We start from the raw sequence: 24,614 nt of genomic DNA on the forward strand, positions 1-24,614 counted from the left end.
TGTCCAGGTGGTCGTGTTACGGTTGAGATGGAGCTGTGGCGTTAGTGTCCAATGTGGTCGTGTTTACGGTTGAGATGGAGCTGTGGGGTTAGTGTCCAATGTGGTCGTGTTTACGGTTGAGATGGAGCTGTGGCGTTAGTGTCCAATGTGGTCGTGTTTACGGTTGAGATGGAGCTGTGGGGTTAGTGTGGCTGATAGTGTCCAATGTGGTCGTGTTTACGGTTGAGATGGAGCTGTGGGGTTAGTGTGGCTGATAGTGTCCAATGTGGTCGTGTTTACGGTTGAGATGGAGCTGTGGCGTTAGTGTCCAGGTGGTCGTGTTACGGTTGAGATGGAGCTGTGGCGTTAGTGTGGCTCATAGTGTCCAATGTGGTCGTGTTACGGTTGAGATGGAGCTGTGGGGTTAGTGTCCAATGTGGTCGTGTTTACGGTTGAGATGGAGCTGTGGGGTTAGTGTCCAGGTGGTCGTGTTACGGTTGAGATGGAGCTGTGGGGTTAGTGTCCAATGTGGTCGTGTTACGGTTGAGATGGAGCTGTGGGGTTAGTGTCCAATGTGGTCGTGTTACGGTTGAGATGGAGCTGTGGCGTTAGTGTCCAATGTGGTCGTGTTTACGGTTGAGATGGAGCTGTGGGGTTAGTGTCCAATGTGGTCGTGTTACGGTTGAGATGAAGCTGTGGCGTTAGTGTCCAATGTGGTCGTGTTACGGTTGAGATGGAGCTGTGGCGTTAGTGTGTCTGATAGTGTCCAATGTGGTCGTGTTTACGGTTGAGATGGAGCTGTGGCGTTAGTGTCCAATGTGGTCGTGTTACGGTTGAGATGGAGCTGTGGGGTTAGTGTCCAATGTGGTCGTGTTTACGGTTGAGATGGAGCTGTGGCGTTAGTGTCCAGGTGGTCGTGTTACGGTTGAGATGGAGCTGTGGCGTTAGTGTGGCTCATAGTGTCCAATGTGGTCGTGTTACGGTTGAGATGGAGCTGTGGGGTTAGTGTCCAATGTGGTCGTGTTTACGGTTGAGATGGAGCTGTGGGGTTAGTGTCCAGGTGGTCGTGTTACGGTTGAGATGGAGCTGTGGGGTTAGTGTCCAATGTGGTCGTGTTTACGGTTGAGATGGAGCTGTGGCGTTAGTGTCCAGGTGGTCGTGTTACGGTTGAGATGGAGCTGTGGCGTTAGTGTGGCTCATAGTGTCCAATGTGGTCGTGTTTACGGTTGAGATGGAGCTGTGGCGTTAGTGTCCAGGTGGTCGTGTTACGGTTGAGATGGAGCTGTGGCGTTAGTGTGGCTGATAGTGTCCAATGTGGTCGTGTTACGGTTGAGATGGAGCTGTGGCGTTAGTGTCCAGGTGGTCGTGTTACGGTTGAGATGGAGCTGTGGCGTTAGTGTCCAGGTGGTCGTGTTACGGTTGAGATGGAGCTGTGGCGTTAGTGTGGCTGATAGTGTCCAGGTGGTCGTGTTACGGTTGAGATGGAGCTGTGGGGTTAGTGTGGCTGATAGTGTCCAATGTGGTCGTGTTACGGTTGAGATGGAGCTGTGGCGTTATTGTCCAATGTGGTCGTGTTTACGGTTGAGATGGAGCTGTGGCGTTAGTGTGGCTGATAGTGTCCAATGTGGTCGTGTTACGGTTGAGATGGAGCTGTGGCGTTAGTGTGGCTGATAGTGTCCAATGTGGTCGTGTTTACGGTTGAGATGGAGCTGTGGCGTTAGTGTCCAGGTGGTCGTGTTACGGTTGAGATGGAGCTGTGGCGTTAGTGTGGCTGATAGTGTCCAATGTGGTCGTGTTACGGTTGAGATGGAGCTGTGGCGTTAGTGTGGCTGATAGTGTCCAATGTGGTCGTGTTACGGTTGAGATGGAGCTGTGGCGTTAGTGTGGCTGATAGTGTCCAATGTGGTCGTGTTTACGGTTGAGATGGAGCTGTGGCGTTAGTGTGGCTGATAGTGTCCAATGTGGTCGTGTTTACGGTTGAGATGGAGCTGTGGCTCATAGTGTCCAATGTGGTCGTGTTACGGTTGAGATGGAGCTGTGGCGTTAGTGTCCAATGTGGTCGTGTTACGGTTGAGATGGAGCTGTGGCGTTATTGTCCAATGTGGTCGTGTTTACGGTTGAGATGGAGCTGTGGCGTTAGTGTGGCTGATAGTGTCCAATGTGGTCGTGTTACGGTTGAGATGGAGCTGTGGCGTTATTGTCCAATGTGGTCGTGTTTACGGTTGAGATGGAGCTGTGGCGTTATTGTCCAATGTGGTCGTGTTTACGGTTGAGATGGAGCTGTGGCGTTAGTGTCCAATGTGGTCGTGTTACGGTTGAGATGGAGCTGTGGCGTTATTGTCCAATGTGGTCGTGTTTACGGTTGAGATGGAGCTGTGGCGTTAGTGTGGCTGATAGTGTCCAATGTGGTCGTGTTTACGGTTGAGATGGAGCTGTGGGGTTAGTGTCCAGGTGGTCGTGTTACGGTTGAGATGGAGCTGTGGGGTTAGTGTCCAATGTGGTCGTGTTACGGTTGAGATGGAGCTGTGGGGTTAGTGTCCAATGTGGTCGTGTTACGGTTGAGATGGAGCTGTGGCGTTAGTGTCCAATGTGGTCGTGTTTACGGTTGAGATGGAGCTGTGGGGTTAGTGTCCAATGTGGTCGTGTTACGGTTGAGATGAAGCTGTGGCGTTAGTGTCCAATGTGGTCGTGTTTACGGTTGAGATGGAGCTGTGGCGTTAGTGTCCAATGTGGTCGTGTTTACGGTTGAGATGGAGCTGTGGGGTTAGTGTCCAATGTGGTCGTGTTACGGTTGAGATGGAGCTGTGGCGTTAGTGTGGCTGATAGTGTCCAATGTGGTCGTGTTTACGGTTGAGATGGAGCTGTGGCGTTAGTGTCCAGGTGGTCGTGTTACGGTTGAGATGGAGCTGTGGCGTTAGTGTGGCTGATAGTGTCCAATGTGGTCGTGTTACGGTTGAGATGGAGCTGTGGCGTTAGTGTGGCTGATAGTGTCCAATGTGGTCGTGTTACGGTTGAGATGGAGCTGTGGCGTTAGTGTGGCTGATAGTGTCCAATGTGGTCGTGTTTACGGTTGAGATGGAGCTGTGGCGTTAGTGTGGCTGATAGTGTCCAATGTGGTCGTGTTTACGGTTGAGATGGAGCTGTGGCTCATAGTGTCCAATGTGGTCGTGTTACGGTTGAGATGGAGCTGTGGCGTTAGTGTCCAATGTGGTCGTGTTACGGTTGAGATGGAGCTGTGGCGTTATTGTCCAATGTGGTCGTGTTTACGGTTGAGATGGAGCTGTGGCGTTAGTGTGGCTGATAGTGTCCAATGTGGTCGTGTTACGGTTGAGATGGAGCTGTGGCGTTATTGTCCAATGTGGTCGTGTTTACGGTTGAGATGGAGCTGTGGCGTTATTGTCCAATGTGGTCGTGTTTACGGTTGAGATGGAGCTGTGGCGTTAGTGTCCAATGTGGTCGTGTTACGGTTGAGATGGAGCTGTGGCGTTATTGTCCAATGTGGTCGTGTTTACGGTTGAGATGGTGCTGTGGCGTTAGTGTGGCTGATAGTGTCCAATGTGGTCGTGTTTACGGTTGAGATGGAGCTGTGGGGTTAGTGTCCAGGTGGTCGTGTTACGGTTGAGATGGAGCTGTGGGGTTAGTGTCCAATGTGGTCGTGTTACGGTTGAGATGGAGCTGTGGGGTTAGTGTCCAATGTGGTCGTGTTACGGTTGAGATGGAGCTGTGGCGTTAGTGTCCAATGTGGTCGTGTTTACGGTTGAGATGGAGCTGTGGGGTTAGTGTCCAATGTGGTCGTGTTACGGTTGAGATGAAGCTGTGGCGTTAGTGTCCAATGTGGTCGTGTTACGGTTGAGATGGAGCTGTGGCGTTAGTGTGTCTGATAGTGTCCAATGTGGTCGTGTTACGGTTGAGATGGAGCTGTGGCGTTAGTGTGGCTGATAGTGTCCAATGTGGTCGTGTTACGGTTGAGATGGAGCTGTGGCGTTAGTGTGGCTGATAGTGTCCAATGTGGTCGTGTTACGGTTGAGATGGAGCTGTGGGGTTAGTGTGGCTGATAGTGTCCAGGTGGTCGTGTTACGGTTGAGATGGAGCTGTGGCGTTAGTGTCCAATGTGGTCGTGTTTACGGTTGAGATGGAGCTGTGGCGTTAGTGTGGCTCATAGTGTCCAGGTGGTCGTGTTACGGTTGAGATGGAGCTGTGGCGTTAGTGTCCAATGTGGTCGTGTTTACGGTTGAGATGGAGCTGTGGGGTTAGTGTCCAATGTGGTCGTGTTTACGGTTGAGATGGAGCTGTGGCGTTAGTGTCCAATGTGGTCGTGTTTACGGTTGAGATGGAGCTGTGGGGTTAGTGTGGCTGATAGTGTCCAATGTGGTCGTGTTTACGGTTGAGATGGAGCTGTGGGGTTAGTGTGGCTGATAGTGTCCAATGTGGTCGTGTTTACGGTTGAGATGGAGCTGTGGCGTTAGTGTCCAGGTGGTCGTGTTACGGTTGAGATGGAGCTGTGGCGTTAGTGTGGCTCATAGTGTCCAATGTGGTCGTGTTACGGTTGAGATGGAGCTGTGGGGTTAGTGTCCAATGTGGTCGTGTTTACGGTTGAGATGGAGCTGTGGGGTTAGTGTCCAGGTGGTCGTGTTACGGTTGAGATGGAGCTGTGGGGTTAGTGTCCAATGTGGTCGTGTTACGGTTGAGATGGAGCTGTGGGGTTAGTGTCCAATGTGGTCGTGTTACGGTTGAGATGGAGCTGTGGCGTTAGTGTCCAATGTGGTCGTGTTTACGGTTGAGATGGAGCTGTGGGGTTAGTGTCCAATGTGGTCGTGTTACGGTTGAGATGAAGCTGTGGCGTTAGTGTCCAATGTGGTCGTGTTACGGTTGAGATGGAGCTGTGGCGTTAGTGTGTCTGATAGTGTCCAATGTGGTCGTGTTTACGGTTGAGATGGAGCTGTGGCGTTAGTGTCCAATGTGGTCGTGTTACGGTTGAGATGGAGCTGTGGGGTTAGTGTCCAATGTGGTCGTGTTTACGGTTGAGATGGAGCTGTGGCGTTAGTGTCCAGGTGGTCGTGTTACGGTTGAGATGGAGCTGTGGCGTTAGTGTGGCTCATAGTGTCCAATGTGGTCGTGTTACGGTTGAGATGGAGCTGTGGGGTTAGTGTCCAATGTGGTCGTGTTTACGGTTGAGATGGAGCTGTGGGGTTAGTGTCCAGGTGGTCGTGTTACGGTTGAGATGGAGCTGTGGGGTTAGTGTCCAATGTGGTCGTGTTTACGGTTGAGATGGAGCTGTGGCGTTAGTGTCCAGGTGGTCGTGTTACGGTTGAGATGGAGCTGTGGCGTTAGTGTGGCTCATAGTGTCCAATGTGGTCGTGTTTACGGTTGAGATGGAGCTGTGGCGTTAGTGTCCAGGTGGTCGTGTTACGGTTGAGATGGAGCTGTGGCGTTAGTGTGGCTGATAGTGTCCAATGTGGTCGTGTTACGGTTGAGATGGAGCTGTGGCGTTAGTGTCCAGGTGGTCGTGTTACGGTTGAGATGGAGCTGTGGCGTTAGTGTCCAGGTGGTCGTGTTACGGTTGAGATGGAGCTGTGGCGTTAGTGTGGCTGATAGTGTCCAGGTGGTCGTGTTACGGTTGAGATGGAGCTGTGGGGTTAGTGTGGCTGATAGTGTCCAATGTGGTCGTGTTACGGTTGAGATGGAGCTGTGGCGTTATTGTCCAATGTGGTCGTGTTTACGGTTGAGATGGAGCTGTGGCGTTAGTGTGGCTGATAGTGTCCAATGTGGTCGTGTTACGGTTGAGATGGAGCTGTGGCGTTAGTGTGGCTGATAGTGTCCAATGTGGTCGTGTTTACGGTTGAGATGGAGCTGTGGCGTTAGTGTCCAGGTGGTCGTGTTACGGTTGAGATGGAGCTGTGGCGTTAGTGTGGCTGATAGTGTCCAATGTGGTCGTGTTACGGTTGAGATGGAGCTGTGGCGTTAGTGTGGCTGATAGTGTCCAATGTGGTCGTGTTACGGTTGAGATGGAGCTGTGGCGTTAGTGTGGCTGATAGTGTCCAATGTGGTCGTGTTTACGGTTGAGATGGAGCTGTGGCGTTAGTGTGGCTGATAGTGTCCAATGTGGTCGTGTTTACGGTTGAGATGGAGCTGTGGCTCATAGTGTCCAATGTGGTCGTGTTACGGTTGAGATGGAGCTGTGGCGTTAGTGTCCAATGTGGTCGTGTTACGGTTGAGATGGAGCTGTGGCGTTATTGTCCAATGTGGTCGTGTTTACGGTTGAGATGGAGCTGTGGCGTTAGTGTGGCTGATAGTGTCCAATGTGGTCGTGTTACGGTTGAGATGGAGCTGTGGCGTTATTGTCCAATGTGGTCGTGTTTACGGTTGAGATGGAGCTGTGGCGTTATTGTCCAATGTGGTCGTGTTTACGGTTGAGATGGAGCTGTGGTGTTAGTGTCCAATGTGGTCGTGTTACGGTTGAGATGGAGCTGTGGCGTTATTGTCCAATGTGGTCGTGTTTACGGTTGAGATGGAGCTGTGGCGTTAGTGTGGCTGATAGTGTCCAATGTGGTCGTGTTTACGGTTGAGATGGAGCTGTGGGGTTAGTGTCCAGGTGGTCGTGTTACGGTTGAGATGGAGCTGTGGGGTTAGTGTCCAATGTGGTTGTGTTACGGTTGAGATGGAGCTGTGGGGTTAGTGTCCAATGTGGTCGTGTTACGGTTGAGATGGAGCTGTGGCGTTAGTGTCCAATGTGGTCGTGTTTACGGTTGAGATGGAGCTGTGGGGTTAGTGTCCAATGTGGTCGTGTTACGGTTGAGATGAAGCTGTGGCGTTAGTGTCCAATGTGGTCGTGTTTACGGTTGAGATGGAGCTGTGGCGTTAGTGTCCAATGTGGTCGTGTTTACGGTTGAGATGGAGCTGTGGGGTTAGTGTCCAATGTGGTCGTGTTACGGTTGAGATGGAGCTGTGGCGTTAGTGTGGCTGATAGTGTCCAATGTGGTCGTGTTTACGGTTGAGATGGAGCTGTGGCGTTAGTGTCCAGGTGGTCGTGTTACGGTTGAGATGGAGCTGTGGCGTTAGTGTGGCTGATAGTGTCCAATGTGGTCGTGTTACGGTTGAGATGGAGCTGTGGCGTTAGTGTGGCTGATAGTGTCCAATGTGGTCGTGTTACGGTTGAGATGGAGCTGTGGCGTTAGTGTGGCTGATAGTGTCCAATGTGGTCGTGTTTACGGTTGAGATGGAGCTGTGGCGTTAGTGTGGCTGATAGTGTCCAATGTGGTCGTGTTTACGGTTGAGATGGAGCTGTGGCTCATAGTGTCCAATGTGGTCGTGTTACGGTTGAGATGGAGCTGTGGCGTTAGTGTCCAATGTGGTCGTGTTACGGTTGAGATGGAGCTGTGGCGTTATTGTCCAATGTGGTCGTGTTTACGGTTGAGATGGAGCTGTGGCGTTAGTGTGGCTGATAGTGTCCAATGTGGTCGTGTTACGGTTGAGATGGAGCTGTGGCGTTATTGTCCAATGTGGTCGTGTTTACGGTTGAGATGGAGCTGTGGCGTTATTGTCCAATGTGGTCGTGTTTACGGTTGAGATGGAGCTGTGGCGTTAGTGTCCAATGTGGTCGTGTTACGGTTGAGATGGAGCTGTGGCGTTATTGTCCAATGTGGTCGTGTTTACGGTTGAGATGGTGCTGTGGCGTTAGTGTGGCTGATAGTGTCCAATGTGGTCGTGTTTACGGTTGAGATGGAGCTGTGGGGTTAGTGTCCAGGTGGTCGTGTTACGGTTGAGATGGAGCTGTGGGGTTAGTGTCCAATGTGGTCGTGTTACGGTTGAGATGGAGCTGTGGGGTTAGTGTCCAATGTGGTCGTGTTACGGTTGAGATGGAGCTGTGGCGTTAGTGTCCAATGTGGTCGTGTTTACGGTTGAGATGGAGCTGTGGGGTTAGTGTCCAATGTGGTCGTGTTACGGTTGAGATGAAGCTGTGGCGTTAGTGTCCAATGTGGTCGTGTTACGGTTGAGATGGAGCTGTGGCGTTAGTGTGTCTGATAGTGTCCAATGTGGTCGTGTTTACGGTTGAGATGGAGCTGTGGCGTTAGTGTCCAATGTGGTCGTGTTACGGTTGAGATGGAGCTGTGGGGTTAGTGTCCAATGTGGTCGTGTTTACGGTTGAGATGGAGCTGTGGCGTTAGTGTCCAGGTGGTCGTGTTACGGTTGAGATGGAGCTGTGGCGTTAGTGTGGCTCATAGTGTCCAATGTGGTCGTGTTACGGTTGAGATGGAGCTGTGGGGTTAGTGTCCAATGTGGTCGTGTTTACGGTTGAGATGGACCTGTGGGGTTAGTGTCCAGGTGGTCGTGTTACGGTTGAGATGGAGCTGTGGGGTTAGTGTCCAATGTGGTCGTGTTTACGGTTGAGATGGAGCTGTGGCGTTAGTGTCCAGGTGGTCGTGTTACGGTTGAGATGGAGCTGTGGCGTTAGTGTGGCTCATAGTGTCCAATGTGGTCGTGTTTACGGTTGAGATGGAGCTGTGGCGTTAGTGTCCAGGTGGTCGTGTTACGGTTGAGATGGAGCTGTGGCGTTAGTGTGGCTGATAGTGTCCAATGTGGTCGTGTTACGGTTGAGATGGAGCTGTGGCGTTAGTGTCCAGGTGGTCGTGTTACGGTTGAGATGGAGCTGTGGCGTTAGTGTCCAGGTGGTCGTGTTACGGTTGAGATGGAGCTGTGGCGTTAGTGTGGCTGATAGTGTCCAGGTGGTCGTGTTACGGTTGAGATGGAGCTGTGGGGTTAGTGTGGCTGATAGTGTCCAATGTGGTCGTGTTACGGTTGAGATGGAGCTGTGGCGTTATTGTCCAATGTGGTCGTGTTTACGGTTGAGATGGAGCTGTGGCGTTAGTGTGGCTGATAGTGTCCAATGTGGTCGTGTTACGGTTGAGATGGAGCTGTGGCGTTAGTGTGGCTGATAGTGTCCAATGTGGTCGTGTTTACGGTTGAGATGGAGCTGTGGCGTTAGTGTCCAGGTGGTCGTGTTACGGTTGAGATGGAGCTGTGGCGTTAGTGTGGCTGATAGTGTCCAATGTGGTCGTGTTACGGTTGAGATGGAGCTGTGGCGTTAGTGTGGCTGATAGTGTCCAATGTGGTCGTGTTACGGTTGAGATGGAGCTGTGGCGTTAGTGTGGCTGATAGTGTCCAATGTGGTCGTGTTTACGGTTGAGATGGAGCTGTGGCGTTAGTGTGGCTGATAGTGTCCAATGTGGTCGTGTTTACGGTTGAGATGGAGCTGTGGCTCATAGTGTCCAATGTGGTCGTGTTACGGTTGAGATGGAGCTGTGGCGTTAGTGTCCAATGTGGTCGTGTTACGGTTGAGATGGAGCTGTGGCGTTATTGTCCAATGTGGTCGTGTTTACGGTTGAGATGGAGCTGTGGCGTTAGTGTGGCTGATAGTGTCCAATGTGGTCGTGTTACGGTTGAGATGGAGCTGTGGCGTTATTGTCCAATGTGGTCGTGTTTACGGTTGAGATGGAGCTGTGGCGTTATTGTCCAATGTGGTCGTGTTTACGGTTGAGATGGAGCTGTGGCGTTAGTGTCCAATGTGGTCGTGTTACGGTTGAGATGGAGCTGTGGCGTTATTGTCCAATGTGGTCGTGTTTACGGTTGAGATGGAGCTGTGGCGTTAGTGTGGCTGATAGTGTCCAATGTGGTCGTGTTTACGGTTGAGATGGAGCTGTGGCGTTAGTGTGGCTGATAGTGTCCAATGTGGTCGTGTTACGGTTGAGATGGAGCTGTGGCGTTAGTGTGGCTGATAGTGTCCAATGTGGTCGTGTTACGGTTGAGATGGAGCTGTGGCGTTAGTGTGGCTGATAGTGTCCAATGTGGTCGTGTTACGGTTGAGATGGAGCTGTGGCGTTAGTGTGGCTGATAGTGTCCAATGTGGTCGTGTTACGGTTGAGATGGAGCTGTGGCGTTAGTGTGGCTGATAGTGTCCAATGTGGTCGTGTTTACGGTTGAGATGGAGCTGTGGCGTTAGTGTGGCTCATAGTGTCCAATGTGGTCGTGTTTACGGTTGAGATGGAGCTGTGGCGTTAGTGTGGCTGATAGTGTCCAACGTGGTCGTGTTTACGGTTGAGATGGAGCTGTGGCGTTAGTGTGGCTCATAGTGTCCAATGTGGTCGTGTTTACGGTTGAGATGGAGCTGTGGCGTTAGTGTGGCTGATAGTGTCCAATGTGGTCGTGCTACGGTTGAGATGGAGCTGTGGCGTTAGTGTGGCTGATAGTGTCCAATGTGGTCGTGTTTACGGTTGAGATGGAGCTGTGGCGTTAGTGTGGCTCATAGTGTCCAATGTGGTCGTGTTTACGGTTGAGATGGAGCTGTGGCGTTAGTGTCCAATGTGGTCGTGTTTACGGTTGAGATGGAGCTGTGGCGTTAGTGTGGCTGATAGTGTCCAATGTGGTCGTGTTACGGTTGAGATGGAGCTGTGGCGTTAGTGTGGCTGATAGTGTCCAATGTGGTCGTGTTTACGGTTGAGATGGAGCTGTGGCGTTAGTGTGGCTCATAGTGTCCAATGTGGTCGTGTTTACGGTTGAGATGGAGCTGTGGCGTTAGTGTCCAATGTGGTCGTGTTACGGTTGAGATGGAGCTGTGGCGTTAGTGTGGCTGATAGTGTCCAATGTGGTCGTGTTTACGGTTGAGATGGAGCTGTGGCGTTAGTGTGGCTGATAGTGTCCAGGTGGTCGTGTTTACGGTTGAGATGGAGCTGTGGCGTTAGTGTGGCTGATAGTGTCCAATGTGGTCGTGTTTACGGTTGTCTGACGGTCTCATGTTGTGTTCCTGAGAGCCACGGACAGAGACACATGACAGTCTGACGGTCTCATGTTGTGTCCCTGAGAGCCACGGACAGAGAGACAATGACAGTCTGACGGTCTCATGTTGTGTTCCTGAGAGCCACGGACAGAGAGACAATGACAGTCTGACGGTCTCATGTTGTGTTCCTGAGAGCCACGGACAGAGAGTCAATGACAGTCTGACGGTCTCATGTTGTGTTCCTGAGAGCCACGGACAGAGAGACAATGACAGTCTGACGGTCTCATGTTGTGTTCCTGAGAGCCACGGACAGAGAGACATGACAGTCTGACGGTCTCATGTTGTGTTCCTGAGAGCCACGGACAGAGAGACAATGACAGTCTGACGGTCTCATGTTGTGTTCCTGAGAGCCACGGACAGAGAGACATGACAGTCTGACGGTCTCATGTTGTGTTCCTGCTCTGTTCAGGTGGTCGTGTTACGTTTGAGATGGAGCTGTGTGGTTCAAATCAAATCAAATGTTATTTGTCACGTGCACCGAATACAACAGGTATTACAGGTATTCACCTTACAGTGAAATGCTGAATACAACAGGTGTAGTAGACCTTACAGTGAAATGCTGAATACAACAGGTGTAGTAGACCTTACAGTGAAATGCTGAATACAACAGGTGTAGTAGACCTTACAGTGAAATGCTGAATACAACAGGTGTAGTAGACCTTACAGTGAAATGCTGAATACAACAGGTGTAGTAGACCTTACAGTGAAATGCTGAATACAACAGGTGTAGTAGACCTTACAGTGAAATGCTGAATACAACAGGTGTAGTAGACCTTACAGTGAAATGCTGAATACAACAGGTGTAGTAGACCTTAAAGTGAAATGCTGAATACAACAGGTGTAGTAGACCTTACAGTGAAATGCTGAATACAACAGGGGGTAGTAGATCTTACAGTGAAATGCTGAATACAACAGGTGTAGTAGACCTTACAGTGAAATGCTGAATACAACAGGTGTAGTAGACCTTACAGTGAAATGCTGAATACAACAGGTGTAGTAGACCTTACAGTGAAATGCTGAATACAACAGGGGTAGTAGATCTTACAGTGAAATGCTGAATACAACAGGTGTAGTAGACCTTACAGTGAAATGCTGAATACAACAGGTGTAGTAGACCTTACAGTGAAATGCTGAATACAACAGGTGTAGTAGACCTTACAGTGAAATGCTGAATACAACAGGTGTAGTAGACCTTACAGTGAAATGCTGAATACAACAGGTGTAGTAGACCTTACAGTGAAATGCTGAATACAACAGGTGTAGTAGACCTTACAGTGAAATGCTGAATACAACAGGTGTAGTAGACCTTACAGTGAAATGCTGAATACAACAGGTGTAGTAGACCTTACAGTGAAATGCTGAATACAACAGGTGTAGTAGACCTTAAAGTGAAATGCTGAATACAACAGGTGTAGTAGACCTTACAGTGAAATGCTGAATACAACAGGGGTAGTAGATCTTACAGTGAAATGCTGAATACAACAGGTGTAGTAGACCTTACAGTGAAATGCTGAATACAACAGGTGTAGTAGACCTTACAGTGAAATGCTGAATACAACAGGTGTAGTAGACCTTACAGTGAAATGCTGAATACAACAGGGGTAGTAGATCTTACAGTGAAATGCTGAATACAACAGGTGTAGTAGACCTTACAGTGAAATGCTGAATACAACAGGTGTAGTAGACCTTACAGTGAAATGCTGAATACAACAGGTGTAGTAGACCTTACAGTGAAATGCTGAATACAACAGGTGTAGTAGACCTTACAGTGAAATGCTGAATACAACAGGTGTAGTAGACCTTACAGTGAAATGCTGAATACAACAGGTGTAGTAGACCTTACAGTGAAATGCTGAATACAACAGGTGTAGTAGACCTTACAGTGAAATGCTGAATACAACAGGTGTAGTAGACCTATTAGGTGTTAGGTGAACAATGGTAGGTAAAGAAATAAAACAACAGTAAAAAGACAGGCTATATACAGTAGAGAGGCTATATACAGTAGAGAGGCTATATACAGTAGAGAGGCTATATACAGTAGAGAGGCTATATACAGTAGAGAGGCTATAAACAGTAGAGAGGCTATAAAAGTAGAGAGCCTACATACAGTAGAGAGGCTATATACAGTAGAGAGCCTACATACAGTAGAGAGGCTATATACAGGAGAGAGGCTATAAAAGTAGCGAGGCTATAAAAGTAGCGAGGTTATAAAAGTAGAGGCTATAAAAGTAGCGAGGTTATAAAAGTAGAGGCTATAAAAGTAGCGAGGCTATATACAGTAGAGAGGCTATATACAGTAGAGAGGCTACAACAGTAGAGAGGCTATATACAGTAGAGAGGCTATAAAAGTAGCGAGGCTATATACAGTAGAGAGGCTATATACTGTAGCGAGGCTACAACAGTAGAGAGGCTATATACAGTAGAGAGGCTATAAAAGTAGCGAGGCTATATACAGTAGAGAGGCTATATACAGTAGAGAGGCTATATACAGTAGAGAGGCTATATACAGTAGAGAGGCTACAACAGTAGCGAGGCTATATACAGTAGTGAGTTTATATACTGTAGCGAGGCTATAACAGTAGGGAGGCTATATACAGTAGAGAGGCTATATACAGTAGAGAGGCTACAACAGTAGGGAGGCTATAACAATAGAGAGGCTATATACAGTAGTGAGTTTATATACTGTAGCGAGGCTATAACAGTAGGGAGGCTATATACAGTAGAGAGGCTATATACAGTAGAGAGGCTACAACAGTAGGGAGGCTATAACAATAGAGAGGCTATATACAGTAGTGAGTTTATATACTGTAGCGAGGCTGTAACAGTAGCAAGGCTGTAACAGTAGCGAGGCTATATACAGTAGTGAGTTTATATACTGTAGCGAGGCTATAACAGTAGCGAGGCTGTATACAGTAGAGAGGCTATATACAGTAGAGAGGTTATATACAGTAGTGAGTTTATATACTGTAGCGAGGCTACAACAGTAGAGAGGTTATATACTGTAGCGAGGCTATAACAGTAGCGAGGCTGTATACAGTAGAGAGGCTATATACAGTAGAGGGGCTACATACAGTAGTGAGGCTATATACAGTAGCGAGGCAACATACAGACACCGGTTAGTCAGACTGATTGAGGTAGTATGTACATGTAGATGTGGTTAAAGTGACTCTGCATATATGATGAACAGAGAGTAGCAGCAGCCTAAAAGAGGGGTTGGCGGGTGGTGGGACACAATGAAGATAGCCCGGTTAGTGAATGTGCGGGAGCACTGGTTGGTCGGCCCAGATGAGGTAGTATGTACATGAGTGTATAATTATAGTGACTATGCATATATGATAAACAGCAGAGTAAAGAGTTGATCGGTGTTTATGGTTGTCTTATGGTTGTCTTATGGTTGTCTTTCGGTCATGTTGTGTTCCTGTCGTGTCCAGGTGGGGGTGTTACGGTTGAGATGGAGCTGTGGCGTCACTGTGCCGTGTGGCTGATAGAGTGCAGGGTGCTCCCTGAGAGTCACAGGGTAACGTGGGACAGTGCTCAGGTGTGTGAGTTAGCCCAAGCTCTGAGGGATGGGGTCCTGCTCTGTCAGCTGCTGAACAACTTACTACCCCACGCCATCAACCTCCGAGAGATCAACCTCCGACCCCAGATGTCCCAGGTAACACACACACACACACACACACGTACACACACACACAAACACACACACACTTATACACATACACGTTTACACACACCCAAATGTCAGGTAGGACTGGTAGGGCTAACATCAGCAGGCTGGTAGGACTAACATCAGCAGACTGGTAGGACTGGTAGGACTAACGTCAGCAGGCTGGTAGGACTAACATCAGCAGGCTGGTAGGACTGGTAGGACTAACGTCAGCAGACTGGTAGGACTAACGTCAGCAGGCTGGTAGGACTAACATCAGCAGGCTGGTAGGACTGACGTCAGCAGGCTGGTAGGACTAACATCAGCAGGCTGGTAGGACTAACGTCAGCAGGCTGGTAGGACTAACGTCATCAAGCTGGTAGGACTAACGTCATCAGATAGTAGGGCTAACGTCATCAGGCTGGTAGGACTAACGTCAGCAGGCAGGTAGGACTAACGTCAGCAGGCTGGTAGGACTAACGTCAGCAGGCTGGTAGGACTAACGTCAGCAGGCTGGTAGGACTAACGTCATCAAGCTGGTAGGACTAACGTCATCAGATAGTAGGGCTAACGTCATCAGGCTGGTAGGACTAACGTCAGCAGGCTGGTAGGACTAACGTCATCAGGCTGGTAGGACTAACGTCAGCAGGCTGGTAGGACTAACGTCATCAGGCTGGTAGGACTAACGTCAGCAGGCTGGTAGGACTAACGTCATCAGGCTGGTAGGACTAACGTCAGCAGGCTGGTAGGACTAACGTCATCAGGCTGGTAGGACTAACGTCAGCAGGCTGGTAGGACTAACGTCATCAGGCTGGTAGGACTAACGTCAGCAGGCTGGTAGGACTAACATCAGCAGGCTGGTAGGACTAACGTCAGCAGGCTGGTAGGACTAACGTCAGCAGGCTGGTAGGACTAACGTCAGCAGGCTGGTAGGACTAACGTCAGCAGGCTGGTAGGACTAACGTCAGCAGGCTGGTAGGACTAACGTCAGCAGGCTGGTAGGACTAACGTCATCAGGCTGGTAGGACTAACATCATCAGGCTGGTAAGACTAACGTCAGCAGGCTGGTAGGACTAACATCATCAGGCTGGTAAGACTAACGTCATCAGGCTGGTAGGACTAACATCATCAGGCTGGTAAGACTAACGTCATCAGGCTGGTAGGACTAACGTCAGCAGGCTGGTAGGACTAACATCATCAGGCTGGTAGGACTAACGTCATCAGGCTGGTAGGACTAACATCATCAGGCTGGTAGGACTAACATCCTCAGGCTGGTAGGACTAACATCATCAGGCTGGTAGGACTAACGTCATCAGGCTGGTAGGACTAACATCATCAGGCTGGTAGGACTAACATCATCAGGCTGGTAGGACTAACGTCAGCAGGCTGGTAGGACTAACATCATCAGGCTTGTAGGACTAACGTCAGCAGGCTGGTAGGACTAACGTCAGCAGGCTGGTAGGACTAACATCATCAGGCTGGTAGGACTAACATCATCAGGCTTGTAGGACTAACGTCAGCAGGCTAGTAGGACTAACGTCATCAGGCTGGTAGGACTAACGTCATCAGGCTGGTAGGACTAACGTCATCAGGCTGGTAGGACTAACGTCAGCAGGCTGGTAGGACTAACGTCAGCAGGCTTGTAGGACTAACGTCAGCAGGCTGGTAGGACTAACGTCAGCAGGCTGGTAGGACTAACGTCAGCAGGCTGGTAGGACTAACGTCAGCAGGCTGGTAGGACTAACATCATCAGGCTGGTAGGACTAACATCATCAGGCTGGTAGGACTAACATCATCAGGCTGGTAGGACTAACATCATCAGGCTGGTAGGACTAACATCATCAGGCTGGTAGGACTAACATCATCAGGCTGGTAGGACTAACATCATCAGGCTGGTAGGACTAACATCATCAGGCTGGTAGGACTAACATCATCAGGCTGGTAGGACTAACATCATCAGGCTGGTAGGACTAACGTCAGCAGGCTGGTAGGACTAACATCATCAGGCTGGTAGGACTAACATCATCAGGCTGGTAGGACTAACATCATCAGGCTGGTAGGACTAACATCATCAGGCTGGTAGGACTAACGTCAGCAGGCTGGTAGGACTAACATCATCAGGCTGGTAGGACTAACGTCATCAGGCTGGTAGGACTAACGTCATCAGGCTGGTAGGACTAACGTCAGCAGGCTGGTAGGACTAACGTCAGCAGGCTGGTAGGACTAACGTCATCAGGCTTGTAGGACTAACATCATCAGGCTGGTAGGACTAACATCATCAGGCGGGTAGGACTAACGTCATCAGGCTGGTAGGACTAACGTCATCAGGCTGGTAGGACTAACGTCAGCAGGCTGGTAGGACTAACGTCATCAGGCTTGTAGGACTAACGTCAGCAGGCTGGTAGGACTAACGTCAGCAGGCTGGTAGGACTAACGTCATCAGGCTTGTAGGACTAACATCATCAGGCTGGTAGGACTAACATCATCAGGCTGGTAGGACTAACGTCATCAGGCTTGTAGGACTAACGTCATCAGGCTGGTAGGACTAACGTCAGCAGGCTGGTAGGACTAACGTCATCAGGCTGGTAGGACTAACGTCATCAGGCTTGTTGGCTACCAACCTTCAAATTGATTTGCAACAATACATTCATGAAGTATTTTCCTGTAAGGCTGAAACATAGAACAGTGAGGTGAAACTTTGCATTTGAAATGTTGATACGTAAACTAATGCAAATCCATATGTTACCTATGGCCGTGTTTATGCTACCTCCCCTTTAAGATGTCTGCTACTACTAACACAGTTTCCTGCTTCATAGGTTACCTATGGCCGTGTTTATGCTACCTCCCCTTTAAGATACACGCTACTACTAACACAGTTTCCTGCTTCATAGGTTACCTATGGCCGTGTTTATGCTACCTCCCCTTTAAGATGTCTGCTACTACTAACACAGTTTCCTGCTTCATAGGTTACCTATGGCCGAGTTTATGCACCCTCCCCTTTAAGATGTCTGCTACTACTAACACAGTTTCCTGCTTCATAGGTTACCTATGGCCGTGTTTATGCTACCTCCCCTTTAAGATGTCTGCTACTACTAACACAGTTTCCTGCTTCATATGTTACCTATGGCCGAGTTGATGCACCCTCCCCTTTAAGATGTCTGCTACTACTAACACAGTTTCCTGCTTCATAGGTTACCTATGGCCGAGTTTATGCTAGAGCAGTGTGTCAGGTATTATAGAGAGGGGGGATAGAGAGCAGTGTGTCAGGTATTATAGAGAGGAGAGAGAGCAGTGTGTCAGGTATTATAGAGAGAGAGAGCAGTGTGTCAGGTATTATAGAGAGGGGGGATAGAGAGCAGTGTGTCAGGTATTATAGAGAGGGGGAGAGAGAGCAGTGTGTCAGGTATTATAGAGAGGAGAGAGAGAGAGCTGTGTCAGGTATTATAGAGAGGAGAGAGAGAGAGCAGTGTGTCAGGTATTATAGAGAGGAGAGAGAGCAGTGTGTCAGGTATTATAGAGAGGAGAGAGAGAGAGCAGTGTGTCAGGTATTATAGAGAGGAGAGAGAGAGAGCAGTGTGTCAGGTATTATAGAGAGGGGGAGAGCAGTGTGTCAGGTATTATAGAGAGGAGAGAGAGCAGTGTGTCAGGTATTATAGAGAGGAGAGAGAGAGAGCAGTGTGTCAGGTATTATAGAGAGGGGGAGAGCAGTGTGTCAGGTATTATAGAGAGGAGAGAGAGAGAGCAGTGTGTCAGGTAATATAGAGAGGGGGAGAGCAGTGTGTCAGGTATTATAGAGAGGAGAGAGAGAGAGCAGTGTGTCAGGTATTATAGAGAGAGAGAGCAGTGTGTCAGGTATTATAGAGAGAGAGAGCAGTGTGTCATGTATTATAGAGAGGAGAGAGAGCAGTGTGTCAGGTATTATAGAGAGGAGAGAGAGAGAGCAGTGTGTCAGGTAATATAGAGAGAGAGAGAGCAGTGTGTCAGGTATTATAGAGAGGAGAGAGAGCAGTGTGTCAGGTATTATAGAGAGGAGAGAGAGCAGTGTGTCAGGTATTATAGAGAGGAGAGAGAGCAGTGTGTCAGGTATTATAGAGAGGAGAGAGAGAGAGCAGTGTGTCAGGTATTATAGAGAGGGGGAGAGCAGTGTGTCAGGTATTATAGAGAGGGGGGAGAGAGAGCAGTGTGTCAGGTATTATAGAGAGGAGAGAGAGCAGTGTGTCAGGTATTATAGAGAGGAGAGAGAGAGAGCAGTGTGTCAGGTATTATAGAGAGAGAGAGCAGTGTGTCAGGTATTATGGAGAGAGAGAGCAGTGTGTCATGTATTATAGAGAGAGAGAGCAGTGTGTCAGGTATTATAGAGAGGAGAGAGAGCAGTGTGTCAGGTATTATAGAGAGAGAGAGCAGTGTGTCAGGTATTATAGAGAGGAGAGAGAGCAGTGTGTCAGGTATTATAGAGAGAGAGAGCAGTGTGTCATGTATTATAGAGAGGAGAGAGAGCAGTGTGTCAGGTATTATAGAGAGGAGAGAGAGAGAGAGAGCAGTGTGTCAGGTATTATAGAGAGGAGAGAGAGAGAGCAGTGTGTCAGGTATTATAGAGAGGAGAGAGAGCAGTGTGTCAGGTATTATAGAGAGGAGAGAGAGCAGTGTGTCAGGTATTATAGAGAGAGAGAGCAGTGTGTCAGGTATTATAGAGATGAGAGAGAGAGAGCAGTGTGTCAGGTATTATAGAGATGAGAGAGAGAGAGCAGTGTGTCAGGTATTATAGAGAGGAGAGAGAGCAGTGTGTCAGGTATTATAGAGAGGAGAGAGAGAGAGCAGTGTGTCAGGTATTATAGAGAGGAGAGAGAGCAGTGTGTCAGGTATTATAGAGAGGAGAGAGAGCAGTGTGTCAGGTATTATAGAGAGGAGAGAGAGCAGTGTGTCAGGTATTATAGAGAGAGAGAGAGAGCAGTGTGTCAGGTATTATAGAGAGGAGAGAGAGAGAGCAGTGTGTCAGGTATTATAGAGAGGGGGAGAGCAGTGTGTCAGGTATTATAGAGAGGGGGGAGAGAGAGCAGTGTGTCAGGTATTATAGAGAGAGAGAGCAGTGTGTCAGGTATTATAGAGAGGAGAGAGAGCAGTGTGTCAGGTAATATAGAGAGAGAGAGAGCAGTGTGTCAGGTATTATAGAGAGGAGAGAGAGCAGTGTGTCAGGTATTATAGAGAGGAGAGAGAGCAGTGTGTCAGGTATTATAGAGAGGAGAGAGAGCAGTGTGTCAGGTATTATAGAGAGGAGAGAGAGAGAGCAGTGTGTCAGGTATTATAGAGAGGGGGAGAGCAGTGTGTCAGGTATTATAGAGAGGGGGGAGAGAGAGCAGTGTGTCAGGTATTATAGAGAGGAGAGAGAGCAGTGTGTCAGGTATTATAGAGAGGAGAGAGAGAGAGCAGTGTGTCAGGTATTATAGAGAGAGAGAGCAGTGTGTCAGGTATTATAGAGAGAGAGAGCAGTGTGTCATGTATTATAGAGAGAGAGAGCAGTGTGTCAGGTATTATAGAGAGGAGAGAGAGCAGTGTGTCAGGTATTATAGAGAAAGAGAGCAGTGTGTCAGGTATTATAGAGAGGAGAGAGAGCAGTGTGTCAGGTATTATAGAGAGAGAGAGCAGTGTGTCATGTATTATAGAGAGGAGAGAGAGCAGTGTGTCAGGTATTATAGAGAGGAGAGAGAGAGAGAGAGAGCAGTGTGTCAGGTATTATAGAGAGGAGAGAGAGAGAGCAGTGTGTCAGGTATTATAGAGAGGAGAGAGAGCAGTGTGTCAGGTATTATAGAGAGGAGAGAGAGCAGTGTGTCAGGTATTATAGAGAGAGAGAGCAGTGTGTCAGGTATTATAGAGATGAGAGAGAGAGAGCAGTGTGTCAGGTATTATAGAGATGAGAGAGAGAGAGCAGTGTGTCAGGTATTATAGAGAGGAGAGAGAGCAGTGTGTCAGGTATTATAGAGAGGAGAGAGAGAGAGCAGTGTGTCAGGTATTATAGAGAGGAGAGAGAGCAGTGTGTCAGGTATTATAGAGAGGAGAGAGAGCAGTGTGTCAGGTATTATAGAGAGGAGAGAGAGCAGTGTGTCAGGTATTATAGAGAGAGAGAGAGCAGTGTGTCAGGTATTATAGAGAGGAGAGAGAGAGAGCAGTGTGTCAGGTATTATAGAGAGGGGGAGAGCAGTGTGTCAGGTATTATAGAGAGGGGGGAGAGAGAGCAGTGTGTCAGGTATTATAGAGAGAGAGAGCAGTGTGTCAGGTATTATAGAGAGGAGAGAGAGCAGTGTGTCAGGTATTATAGAGAGAGAGAGCAGTGTGTCATGTATTATAGAGAGGAGAGAGAGCAGTGTGTCAGGTATTATATAGAGGGGGGAGAGAGCAGTGTGTCAGGTATTATAGAGAGAGAGAGCAGTGTGTCAGGTATTATAGAGATGAGAGAGAGAGAGCAGTGTGTCAGGTATTATAGAGAGGAGAGAGAGCAGTGTGTCAGGTATTATAGAGAGGAGAGAGAGAGAGCAGTGTGTCAGGTATTATAGAGAGGAGAGAGAGCAGTGTGTCAGGTATTATAGAGAGGAGAGAGAGAGAGCAGTGTGTCAGGTATTATAGAGAGGAGAGAGAGCAGTGTGTCAGGTATTATAGAGAGGAGAGAGAGCAGTGTGTCAGGTATTATAGAGAGGAGAGAGAGAGAGCAGTGTGTCAGGTATTATAGAGAGGGGGGAGAGAGAGCAGTGTGTCAGGTATTATAGAGAGGAGAGAGAGCAGTGTGTCAGGTATTATAGAGAGGAGAGAGAGAGAGCAGTGTGTCAGGTATTATAGAGAGAGAGAGCAGTGTGTCAGGTATTATGGAGAGAGAGAGCAGTGTGTCATGTATTATAGAGAGAGAGAGCAGTGTGTCAGGTATTATAGAGAGGAGAGAGAGCAGTGTGTCAGGTATTATAGAGAGAGAGAGCAGTGTGTCAGGTATTATAGAGAGGAGAGAGAGCAGTGTGTCAGGTATTATAGAGAGAGAGAGCAGTGTGTCATGTATTATAGAGAGGAGAGAGAGCAGTGTGTCAGGTATTATAGAGAGGAGAGAGAGAGAGAGAGCAGTGTGTCAGGTATTATAGAGAGGAGAGAGAGAGAGCAGTGTGTCAGGTATTATAGAGAGGAGAGAGAGCAGTGTGTCAGGTATTATAAAGAGGAGAGAGAGCAGTGTGTCAGGTATTATAGAGAGAGAGAGCAGTGTGTCAGGTATTATAGAGATGAGAGAGAGAGAGCAGTGTGTCAGGTATTATAGAGATGAGAGAGAGAGAGCAGTGTGTCAGGTATTATAGAGAGGAGAGAGAGCAGTGTGTCAGGTATTATAGAGAGGAGAGAGAGAGAGCAGTGTGTCAGGTATTATAGAGAGGAGAGAGAGCAGTGTGTCAGGTATTATAGAGAGGAGAGAGAGCAGTGTGTCAGGTATTATAGAGAGGAGAGAGAGCAGTGTGTCAGGTATTATAGAGAGAGAGAGAGAGCAGTGTGTCAGGTATTATAGAGAGGAGAGAGAGAGAGCAGTGTGTCAGGTATTATAGAGAGGGGGAGAGCAGTGTGTCAGGTATTATAGAGAGGGGGGAGAGAGAGCAGTGTGTCAGGTATTATAGAGAGAGAGAGCAGTGTGTCAGGTATTATAGAGAGGAGAGAGAGCAGTGTGTCAGGTAATATAGAGAGAGAGAGAGCAGTGTGTCAGGTATTATAGAGAGGAGAGAGAGCAGTGTGTCAGGTATTATAGAGAGGAGAGAGAGCAGTGTGTCAGGTATTATAGAGAGGAGAGAGAGCAGTGTGTCAGGTATTATAGAGAGGAGAGAGAGAGAGCAGTGTGTCAGGTATTATAGAGAGGGGGAGAGCAGTGTGTCAGGTATTATAGAGAGGGGGGAGAGAGAGCAGTGTGTCAGGTATTATAGAGAGGAGAGAGAGCAGTGTGTCAGGTATTATAGAGAGGAGAGAGAGAGAGCAGTGTGTCAGGTATTATAGAGAGAGAGAGCAGTGTGTCAGGTATTATAGAGAGAGAGAGCAGTGTGTCATGTATTATAGAGAGAGAGAGCAGTGTGTCAGGTATTATAGAGAGGAGAGAGAGCAGTGTGTCAGGTATTATAGAGAGAGAGAGCAGTGTGTCAGGTATTATAGAGAGGAGAGAGAGCAGTGTGTCAGGTATTATAGAGAGAGAGAGCAGTGTGTCATGTATTATAGAGAGGAGAGAGAGCAGTGTGTCAGGTATTATAGAGAGGAGAGAGAGAGAGAGAGAGCAGTGTGTCAGGTATTATAGAGAGGAGAGAGAGAGAGCAGTGTGTCAGGTATTATAGAGAGGAGAGAGAGCAGTGTGTCAGGTATTATAGAGAGGAGAGAGAGCAGTGTGTCAGGTATTATAGAGAGAGAGAGCAGTGTGTCAGGTATTATAGAGATGAGAGAGAGAGAGCAGTGTGTCAGGTATTATAGAGATGAGAGAGAGAGAGCAGTGTGTCAGGTATTATAGAGAGGAGAGAGAGCAGTGTGTCAGGTATTATAGAGAGGAGAGAGAGAGAGCAGTGTGTCAGGTATTATAGAGAGGAGAGAGAGCAGTGTGTCAGGTATTATAGAGAGGAGAGAGAGCAGTGTGTCAGGTATTATAGAGAGGAGAGAGAGCAGTGTGTCAGGTATTATAGAGAGAGAGAGAGCAGTGTGTCAGGTATTATAGAGAGGAGAGAGAGAGCAGTGTGTCAGGTATTATAGAGAGGGGGAGAGCAGTGTGTCAGGTATTATAGAGAGGGGGGAGAGAGAGCAGTGTGTCAGGTATTATAGAGAGAGAGAGCAGTGTGTCAGGTATTATAGAGAGGAGAGAGAGCAGTGTGTCAGGTATTATAGAGAGAGAGAGCAGTGTGTCATGTATTATAGAGAGGAGAGAGAGCAGTGTGTCAGGTATTATATAGAGGGGGGAGAGAGCAGTGTGTCAGGTATTATAGAGAGAGAGAGCAGTGTGTCAGGTATTATAGAGATGAGAGAGAGAGAGCAGTGTGTCAGGTATTATAGAGAGGAGAGAGAGCAGTGTGTCAGGTATTATAGAGAGGAGAGAGAGAGAGCAGTGTGTCAGGTATTATAGAGAGGAGAGAGAGCAGTGTGTCAGGTATTATAGAGAGGAGAGAGAGAGAGCAGTGTGTCAGGTATTATAGAGAGGAGAGAGAGCAGTGTGTCAGGTATTATAGAGAGGAGAGAGAGCAGTGTGTCAGGTATTATAGAGAGGAGAGAGAGAGAGCAGTATGTCAGGTATTATAGAGAGGAGAGAGAGAGAGAGCAGTGTCAGGTATTATAGAGAGGAGAGAGAGAGAGCAGTATGTCAGGTATTATAGAGAGGAGAGAGAGAGAGAGCAGTGTCAGGTATTATAGAGAGGAGAGAGAGCAGTGTGTCAGGTATTATATAGAGGAGAGAGAGAGAGCAGTGTGTCAGGTATTATAGAGAGGAGAGAGAGAGAGCAGTGTGTCAGGTAATATAGAGAGGAGGAGAGAGCAGTGTGTCAGGTATTATAGAGAGGAGGGAGAGAGAGAGCTGTGTCAGGTATTATAGAGAGGAGAGAGAGAGAGCAGTGTGTCAGGTAATATAGAGAGGAGGAGAGAGCAGTGTGTCAGGTATTATAGAGAGGAGGGAGAGAGAGAGCTGTGTCAGGTATTATAGAGAGGAGAGAGAGAGAGCAGTGTCAGGTATTATAGAGAGAGAGAGAGAGAGCAGTATGTCAGGTATTATAGAGAGGAGAGAGAGAGAGAGCAGTGTCAGGTATTATAGAGAGGAGAGAGAGCAGTGTGTCAGGTATTATATAGAGGAGAGAGAGAGAGCAGTGTGTCAGGTATTATAGAGAGGAGAGAGAGAGAGCAGTGTGTCAGGTATTATAGAGAGAGAGAGCAGTGTGTCAGGTATTATAGAGATGAGAGAGAGAGAGCAGTGTGTCAGGTATTATAGAGATGAGAGAGAGAGAGCAGTGTGTCAGGTATTATAGAGAGGAGAGAGAGCAGTGTGTCAGGTATTATAGAGAGGAGAGAGAGAGAGCAGTGTGTCAGGTATTATAGAGAGGAGAGAGAGCAGTGTGTCAGGTATTATAGAGAGGAGAGAGAGCAGTGTGTCAGGTATTATAGAGAGGAGAGAGAGCAGTGTGTCAGGTA

General features: G+C 48.4%; 1 protein-coding gene across 1 annotated transcript in view; it reads left to right on the forward strand.

Annotated features, from left to right (window-relative positions):
- The window catches only part of LOC110517164 (proto-oncogene vav-like), a 78,418-nt gene that overhangs the window by 1,136 nt on the left and 52,668 nt on the right, over positions 1-24,614 (forward strand). The window contains exon 2 of the mRNA XM_036948263.1: positions 14,242-14,465. Within this exon, the coding sequence (XP_036804158.1) occupies positions 14,262-14,465 (204 nt within the window). The 5' untranslated portion in view covers positions 14,242-14,261. The remainder of the gene's footprint in view (positions 1-14,241; positions 14,466-24,614) is intronic.

This window comes from Oncorhynchus mykiss, chromosome 17 (assembly GCF_013265735.2).
Source record: "Oncorhynchus mykiss isolate Arlee chromosome 17, USDA_OmykA_1.1, whole genome shotgun sequence".
In the NCBI taxonomy this organism is placed as follows: domain Eukaryota; kingdom Metazoa; phylum Chordata; class Actinopteri; order Salmoniformes; family Salmonidae; genus Oncorhynchus; species Oncorhynchus mykiss.